Source organism: Sinocyclocheilus anshuiensis, unplaced genomic scaffold, assembly GCF_001515605.1.
Source record: "Sinocyclocheilus anshuiensis isolate Anshui unplaced genomic scaffold, SAMN03320099.WGS_v1.1 scaffold2310, whole genome shotgun sequence".
NCBI lineage: Eukaryota > Metazoa > Chordata > Actinopteri > Cypriniformes > Cyprinidae > Sinocyclocheilus > Sinocyclocheilus anshuiensis.
The window spans coordinates 281,026-290,334 of NW_015557685.1; the positions used below are offsets into that span (position 1 = coordinate 281,026).

General features: G+C 37.6%; 2 protein-coding genes across 4 annotated transcripts in view; one reads left to right on the forward strand and one right to left on the reverse strand.

The window, feature by feature from the left end:
- The first annotated feature begins 150 nt into the window (after window positions 1-150).
- LOC107679328 (target of EGR1 protein 1-like) lies at window positions 151-4,054 on the forward strand. Of its 2 annotated transcripts, XM_016474851.1 has the most exons (8): window positions 151-290; window positions 513-607; window positions 711-751; window positions 828-924; window positions 1,015-1,173; window positions 1,935-2,194; window positions 2,283-2,445; window positions 3,351-4,054. In XM_016474851.1, exons 2-8 carry the CDS (start codon window positions 563-565, stop codon window positions 3,990-3,992), a joined length of 1,407 nt encoding a protein of 468 aa, XP_016330337.1. In that variant the 5' UTR covers window positions 151-290; window positions 513-562; the 3' UTR covers window positions 3,993-4,054. The 2 variants fall into 2 exon arrangements, with proteins under 2 accessions (XP_016330337.1, XP_016330335.1); XM_016474849.1 differs by having other exon boundaries at window positions 151-607.
- A 687-nt stretch (window positions 4,055-4,741) lies between these two features.
- LOC107679327 (dual specificity testis-specific protein kinase 2-like) overlaps window positions 4,742-9,309 on the reverse strand; it is a 26,967-nt gene continuing 22,399 nt past the window's right edge. For both annotated transcript variants that reach the window (XM_016474847.1, XM_016474848.1), the window contains exon 11: window positions 4,742-6,522. In XM_016474847.1, the coding sequence (XP_016330333.1) occupies window positions 5,609-6,522 (914 nt within the window). In that variant the 3' untranslated portion in view covers window positions 4,742-5,608. The remainder of the gene's footprint in view (window positions 6,523-9,309) is intronic.

Here is a 9,309-nt window from a genome sequence, read left to right on the forward strand (position 1 = left end):
TTTTATTTATTTATTTTTCTTATTATGTCAAGTCCTTTTTAAAGTAATTAATATTATTTAGGTAATTTATTATATTTTCATATGCACTTCACACTCCAGTCCGGTAGGTAGCGGAAACGCGCCTTATGCCAATCTTCGTAAAACAGAAGAAACTCCAGCCGGAAGTTTACAAACTCTCATGTTACATACACGAGGGATTGTGAAATCGAAGTGTGAAAAACAGATTTACGACGTGTAAGGAGTAAATATAGGAGCAGCTGGAACAACGTGAAAACTAGACGCGTATAATGGTGGGAACACGTATATTATAGACAATTTCGGTTATAATTTGTTTTGCTCTCCGAAATGACATTTTCAGCATGTCTACAGTATCTGCGTTGACAGCAAAATAATTTTGTTATACTTATAAATAACAGCGGTGACGCAGAGCGCTGAAAATCGAGAGAAAATCTTTGTGTTTAGCAGATGTTAGTTTATCTGGTGAATTTATATAATGTCATCCTCAATGATAGTCCCAGTTATAGATGTACAGGGAAACAACTTTAAGGAGTTGTGGGCAGCAATGGTGATAGCCATTAAAACATCTTCATTCATCGCCATTGATACGGTAAGAAAAAGCACATTCTGTATTTAGAATCTCAACCGAATGTGAAAATTCAAGTGTAAAATTCTGAAATATAACAGTAATTCATGTATGCGGCCTCTTGTAGGAACTGAGTGGTCTTGGATCAAGGAAAGCTCTTCTAGCTGAGTGAGTTGTGTGAGTAAAACATTCTTATCCAATATCCTAAAGGACTGGAGATTTAACTTTTTTCTTTCCTTTCAAGATCCATTGAAGACAGGTACAAAGCCATATGCCATGCAGCTCGCACAAGGTCCATACTTTCATTGGGCTTTGCTTGTTATAAAAAGCTTGACAACAAAGTAAGTCTCTAACATGAACATTTATTTTATATTCTTATACAATTATTTAAATGGACATTTCATTGATTCTTGTTCATTTCCTGTTTCTAGGCGGACAGCACATACCTGGTCCAGGTTTACAATCTGACCTTGCTTTGTTCAGAGGAATACATCATTGAACCTCAGTCAGTGCAGTTCCTTGTACAACACGGATTTGACTTCAACAAACAATATGCTCAAGGCATTTCTTATTATAAGGGTAATGATAAAGTGAGTATGATTGAACCGGTAAGATCTATTCTATTCGGTCTATAGATCATTGTTTGCAGTGTATCACAATAATCATTTGTACAGCTGTATTTGCGCATCTTTTATTTGAAGAAGACATGATATGTGTGCATATACGGTGCTCATTCATGTTCGGAGCACGAGAGAATATTAAATATGTTCACATAAACATTAAACACGCTTGCTCCGGTCCAGATATGAACTATAATCCACGCATCAAGAGTTGTTAAATCCAGAAACAGCTCTCTCATGCGCGCTGCACGCCTTACATAGCCTATTAGCCTAAATATTGTTACGGTCGTGTTTACAGAAATGAACTGACAGCCCGAAGCTCTTTCATGAGACTTGAATTCTCCGCTGTAAGATGATCTCATGCATAATACAGCGCAGTGATTGGATCAATAAGAGTTCATTCTCATGAATAACACTGAAAAAAGCTCAGAAAACTGACGACGTAGACGTGTACTCTCCAGCCACGGCAGCCAATCACCGCTCCGAATTAACGCATATATGTCACGTTTCCTGAAGTTGGTTCAACTTTTTGCTTTTTGAACCAAAAGGAAATTGCTCCAAAAAATGAAAAAAATATCCACTTTTACCTTAATAATAGACATAATGAGTGCTAAAGTTGTTTTCACTGATGTGCAACCTGTTCATATATGTTAACATCTCAAAAAATGAGTTTTAGGGTTTCATGACACATTAAGTAGCTGTTTTTTTTTTTTTTTTTGTGCTTGTTTTAGGGAGGTGATGCCCATGGGGTAAACATGCGCTCCTTGTTCGTAGAACTGCTTAGGGCCAACAAGCCCTTAGTGGTCCATAATGGTCTGATAGACATGGTCTTCTTGTACCAATGCTTCTATGCCCATCTTCCTGATCGACTGGGCACCTTCATTGCCGATCTGTCCCAGATGTTTCCCTCAGGCATCTATGACACTAAGTATGCAACGGAGTATGAGCTGCGGTTTACAGCCTCATACTTGGAATATGCCTATAAGAAGTGGTATGTGGAATATCTCTGTCAAAAGTACAAAAAGTGTACATTTCTGTGCAGTGCCTAAAATTTCAGGTAATTTCTTTGTCCTCCACAGTAAGCTGGATAATAGCAAAGCCATTGCAGGAGGTGGCAATGGGAGTCATGTGTTCCTAGAGTTTTGTAAATATACAGGCAGCATGCAGAGCTACATAGACTACAGGCCGTGCTTGGACAACCAGAATCAGGATGGTGTCCTCAACATCTGTGTTCAGTTCTCTGTGAGTTCCTCCAGTTCAAAGTCAAGAGCTTTTGTTTGTTTTGTTTGTTTGACAGAAATAAGTTATGTTATTTTAGTTATTTTATATTATGAAAAAATTCTCTTTTAATTAAAGAATCCTGAAAATCCTGTATTGTGGTTTCCACAAAAGTATTAAGCAGCATAACTGTTTTCAATGATGATAATAAGAAATGTTTCTTGAGCAGTTTATCAGCATATTAAAATGATTTCTGAAGCATCATGTGACACTGAAGACTGGAGTATTGGCTGCTGAAAATGCAGCTTTGCCATCACAGGAATAAGTTACATTTTAAAATCAATTAAAATAGAAAACAGTAATTTTAAAATGTATTGTTTCACAGTATAACACAGTCGACTGATGCACCTAACATTAAAATACCAAAATATTTAAACATTTAATCCTCAAACTGATGTAGGATCAACAAAAAGGAAATATTTCTTTAATGGCATTTTTTTTTTACTATCAAGATCAATGTCTACTGTAAATATTGATAAATTATCAGATTAATAATTATCAGCATTTTTTAATAACATTTACAGAATTTTCTTCTGTATGAAACTTAATTTACAAAAAACCTTTAAAATAAATGTCGCATTTACCTTTAGTGATATTTCTGCCATCACTCCATCTGTGGTGTTTGAATGAGAGCTGTCTGTTACTTTTTTCCCCCACTTTGAAGCCTCAATTTGTCATGCAAAACAAATAAAACCACTAGTTGATAACGCCTGTCGTATTCTGTGAACATATATACATTTAATTCTAATTCTAATAGATCTCACTTTTTACTCACCCCTTTATGATTGTATTCCTTAGGCCTGAAGAGATGTTATACTCCAAAATACACAATTTTGTATGTGACACTCGGTAATTGTTTTCTGCTCTAGGCATATGGATGGTGTCCTAATGGCTCTCAGTGCTCCATGTCACATGACACAGACCTTATAATCCAGCATGATGAGAAGATCAGAGAAGACAAGAGGAAGAAGAGGAAGCGCAAGAACAAAAAGAAAGGTTCTCAAGGGCCCTCTGAGGCATGCAGTTCCCCGCAGGTCAAAAGGTCACACTTTGAAGAGACTGAGTTGGACCAGGCAGTGCCCATATCTGAACCAGCACTCACTGAACAGCAGAAGACAGCAAGTTCTGAGCCAACAGATGCCACACATGCGTTTGAACATGGGAAAGCAGCCAGCAAGAATGGAAATGAGGAATCTCAGCCAGAAGCATCTTCTGAAGCTCCCGTTAGACCAAAAGAGAAGAAAGCCGAAGGAGGAACTCACCGAGCAGGGTTTGACGCTTTCATGACCGGCTACATTTTTGCTTATGCCAGAAATCTGACAGAAAACACAGAAGAATCCAGCACTGCTCCCCTCATCCCTGCATGTCTCAATAAGCTCTTCCTCAGTGGCAAGTCTGTTCCTCTACATGTAGCCAAAAGCACCTTCTCCAAGTCTTCAAAGGCTCATGTGCACAAGATGGACTACGTCTGGGGAAAAAGCACTGCTGTAAAACCTGAAGGAACGGCATAGAAACCTTTGATTTTCAGATGTCAATTTTGTGTACATTTTTGGTCAAATAAAAATTTTTCTACGGTTTCCTCTCCATGGCTTGTCTGTTTTTCCTCTTCGGATTTATTTTAATCGAAATTAAGGCAAGCAAGACAGACATTACACTTTATAGATACTATGAAAGAACCTTTAAAAGCTTGGTTTAGGTCAAAGCAAAACCACAATAAAAATCAAGAAGACATTCTGAATTTATTTTAAACAAATGGGAATACACACATGCGTTTAAACAATTAAAGCCATATAAATGGGGAAAATAAGTCCTGATCTGTCTTTGGTAGAAATATACATCTCTGAATCCGTTACAAATCTACAATCTAAAAGTGTTGAAAAAACAGGACTGAAAAAGCAGAAAAACAGTTAAGAACAAACTAGCAAGAACTGACCATTGTCAACATGTACAGAAATCTCTTCATCAGTTCGTATAAACAACAACACAGTTTAAACAGTTCACAGACAGTAAAATTACTTTTTCTCCTCATAAATATCAAAATAAATCCTTTCTATAAAACAATCATGCCTTGGTTAAATTTATTGCATAGAAATGTAGTGACAATAGATTAAAAAAAAGTTCAAACCATTTAACTTATTTCAAGTACAATTACGATTTTAAGTAGATACAGACATGGACTTATTTTTTGAAGACCTGAGAGGTCAAAAAGTGAAAATGATCCTCGTTTTGAAATGACCATGGCACACACACCGTTAGCGTGGAACTAGCAAGAACTGACCATTGTCAACATGTACAGAAATCTCTATTCATCAGTTCGTATAAACAACAACACAGTTTAAACAGTTCACAGACAGTAAAATGACTTTTTCTCCTCATAAATATCAAAATAAATCCTTTCTATAAAACAATCATGCCTTGGTTAAATTTATTGCATAGAAATGTAGTGACAATAGATTAAAAAAAAGTTCAAACCATTTAACTTATTTCAAGTACAATTACGATTTTAAGTAGATACAGACATGGACTTATTTTTTGAAGACCTGAGAGGTCAAAAAGTGAAAATGATCCTCGTTTTGAAATGACCATGGCACACACACCGTTAGCGTGGGATCAAAACGGGCTTTTTAAGATGCGAGACGACATGGAATGTTTGCTGCATATTTTCTAGGCCCATGCAGTGCAAAAAACACCTTTCTCCAAAGACATTTGTTCTTCTATAAATTCTATAATTACACATGTAGAAACTGGATACAGTTTGTGGACAAAAAAAAACAGCATATGTGGTATGTGCAACCAATAGCATGTATTACAAAGAAAAAAAATATCACAGAAAGTGTCTCATCATTAGCTCTGTGTAAGGTGACGTCCAATGCATCTTCCCACTGTTGAAGTTCTTCATAGTGTGATGGGTAACTACTACCGCATGGACCGGATCAGTGTTTCACACCTCTGTTTCCTGCTCAATCCAAGCCGCCCTTTTAGCTTAAGTTACATGGGTTTACTTCCCCCAAAGAAAAAAATATATACAACTTATAATCATATTAAATATTTAATGAATATAATCTCTGTTCGCGTGGCATCTGATCAGTTCAGTCCTCAACCAGGCTGGCGTGTGCCCTTCAACCATCTAGATATCACATCTGGAGATGCGTTCTGAAGATGTGGCTTTGCAGGCGGTGAGGACTATCGGACAGAGTTCCTGTGGCTCTACAGACATGCTCAGCGTGAGCGAGTTCTTGTTGGAGATCATCAAGCCATCCTGGTCTTCAGCCTCCATGTCCTCGCATAAGCCACCGAGGCTTCTGTTCTGTATCTGGCTGAGGATTGTGTCCTTATCGTCTGCAGGGCTTCCTCTGCTGCTGGAGCAGTCCATGGCCTCCGCTTCTCCTCCTTCAGAGGGTACCAGAGACGACCAGTCCTCTGCAGCTCCCACTTCCTCCTGTCTTTCGGCTCGCGGTTTGTACGGAGGGATCTCAGTAACAGCGTACTTCTTAGCCCAGCTGCTCAATGCTTTTTGCTTGCTTTCACCGCCGGGCTGTCCAGCCTCGCTTTTGGACGTGGGGTGAGATGAGAAGAAGACATCCGAGTGGGGCAGCTTGGGAGAGACGGGGAGCGAGTGGCACTGGCGACCTGGCAGCTGCCAGGTCTCTGGCCAGGATGGGGTGCAGTTGTTTCCGGAGGCTCCCGTGCTGATGTTGGGATGAGGCTGGTATGAGCTTTGACTGCCGTGAGGTGAATGCAAATCAAACATGAGCGAGAAGACAGACTTGCTGGGCATGTCGTAAAACTTGATCTTGCCACCTTTTAAGTCCTCTCTGGCACTGAAAGGGTTGACTTTCGGTTGCCCGTGTATGAAGCCCCTAGGTCCTGGGTTGTAGTAAGGGTCCTGGACGTTCACTTTGCGAGCAGGCTTACGAGAGAAAATGTCAGACTGGCTACGGGAAAGCCAGATGTTTCGACGTGGACGGGGGGACTTGGGTGGAATCTTGTCATCCTGAAAAACAAGAGGATTTAACCTCTTTATACCCTTTTCACCTGGACCTAGAACAACAATAAGAGGCATTAGGCACATTGGGTAACATTATCTAACTGAGATTAATAAATGCTTTACAAGTATTGTTCATTGTTAATAGTCATTTCTATACGAATACATTTTAACTCGATATAAATTAACCTTCACTACCCTTCCAAAGTTTGGGGTCAGTAATTATTATTCTTTTTTATTAAAATTAATACTTTCATTCAGCAAGGATGCATTAAATTGATCAACAGTGACATTTCAAATGATACAAAAGATTTTAGTAGTGGGGTTGTGCAATTAATCGAAAAACAGTTTCGATTTCGGCCTCCAACGATTATGAAAATACAATAATCGAGATAAAACGATTATTGCGCTCCATTCCGCCCCCTTTTCCAGCGCTGCGCGTTCGTTCCTCCATAAAAGCCCAATTTCACGTGCAAATCAGTAAAATCAGGTAACGTGACACTTGCAAAATGGGACGTGCTTGATTTATATAAGTATATTTATTCATGTTTTTAAAAGCGTGAAAGAGAACTTGCGCTGCACCTCAGGAAGATATATGCGCTCAGAGACGGAGCAGAACACGGACATCTTTTAGCTCAAGCTGCGCGCCTAAATGGTAAAATACATGCAAAAATGTGTTAAAATGCGACGCTTAGTGATTATTCATGTATACCTTTGTCGGTCATGTAATTAATGAATGTAAAGAGTTGAGAATGAAAATACGTCTGTAACAGTAAATTGGATCCGTGCGGCTCTTAAAGTGACAGTGGGCTAATATTCCTGCTCAGCTGCACTGTGTGCCAAAGGAAGTTTAATTCCTACAGTGAAGACTATGCTGTTTTATTTTACATTTCATTTCTGTAGTAGGCTGTAAACTGCTTGAGACTTGCATAAAAAAAAAAGATTAAAGCACAGTTTGTTTCATTTGTATCTTTTTATTCTGTTGTATTTGTCCTTTGCTTTTTTATTACTGACAGTTTAATTGTTTTCAATAATTTTGAGGACTTTTTGTTTGCTTATTTGTCACTAATAGGCTAGTTGCCTTCATACTCTGCTGTGGTATTGAGAATTGTGAAATTTCGCTGGTCTCTACAATGTAGATGTCATATCAACCTTATTTACAGGAAATATATTTGATATGTATCACTATCTTTAAATAAATCACTCATATAAAGTTTTGGTCATATGGCCCCCTCATAATCATGTTAAATAATCGTGATTACAATATTGACCAAAATAATCGTGATTATGATTTTTGCCATAATCGAGCAGCCCTAGATTTTAGTGCAAATAAACGCGGTTCTCTGTTCTTACCTGAAAATAGTAAAAACCGTTTCCACAAAAATATGAAAACGACAACTGTTTTCAATATTGATAATAAGTAATGTTTCTTAAGCAGCAAATCAGCATATTATAATGATTTCTGAAGTCACACTGAAGACTGGAGTAATGATGCTGAAAATTAAGCTTTACCATCACAGGAATAAATTACATTTTAAAATATATTAGCATAGAGAGTTATTTTAAATCGTAACAACATTTTACGATATTACTGTTTTTACTGTATTTTTGATCAAATAAATAAAGCCTGGTGAGCATAAGAGACTTTTCAAAAACATGGAAAAAAATCTTATTGACCCCCAAACCTTTGGAATGGTATGGTATATTAATAAATACTGTAAGAACAGATAAATATACCAAATGCATTACCTAATATACTGATATTTATTAATTCACTTGACAAGTGTAAACACTGTAGCACTATCAAAACATTGCTGTGTTAGTCTGAGCATATTGACCAGAGCCTGATATAACAACACTGGCTCAACCAATGGAGTGAGTTTGGAGTGTGTTGACCAATGGTAGATGCAAGAAATGTTCCGAAAACCTGTTTAAAAACAATATTTTTGCTAGTCACCAAATAGTATTGACTATTGACACTTTTAAGCCTGAAAGAATTATCTTGAACACTAGGGGGTGACAAAATCTAATATTCATTTGAATATGCGGAAGGCAAAGCCCTTAATCATGTTTAACATCCCAAAACTCAAAAGCACAAAGCACTGAGAAAAAGAAAAGAAAAAATACAGTACATGAAGTGCAAAACACGCCTATATGCATTTAAACGCTTCAGAAACTGAGCATTACAAGGTTGGCAGTTTAAAAGTTTTGGGTATAGAAATTTTATCAATTTATAATAACAGTTTTATATTTTAATATATATATATATATTTTAAATGTTATTATGGTATACATAATTTAGTCCTGTAATGTACTAAATGGTTTATTTCCCGCAGTCATTACTCCAGTGTTCAGTGCCACACGATCCTTCAGAAATCATGCAAACATGCTGATTTAAAGGAACACTCCACTATTTTTGAAAATAGGCTCATTTTCCAACTCCCCTAGAGTTAAACAGTTGAGTTTTACCGTTTTTGAATCCATTCAGCCGATCTCCGGGTCTGGCGGTAGCACTTTTAGCTGCAGCTTAGCATAGATCATTGAATCTGATTAGACCGTTAGCATCTCGCTCAAAAATGACCAAAGAGTTTCTATATTTTTCCTATTTAAAACTTGACTCTTCTGTAGTTACATCGTGTACTAAGACCGACGGAAAATGAAAAGTTGCGATTTTCTAGGCCGATATGGCTAGGAACTATACTCTCATTCTGGCATAACAATCAAGGAACTTTTTGCTGCAGCAGGTGCAATGATATTACGCAGCCCCTGAAAATAGGCTTATTGGAAGTTATCTAGCTGGGGACTATTTTCAGGCGCTGTGTAATATCATTGCGCCTGCTGCA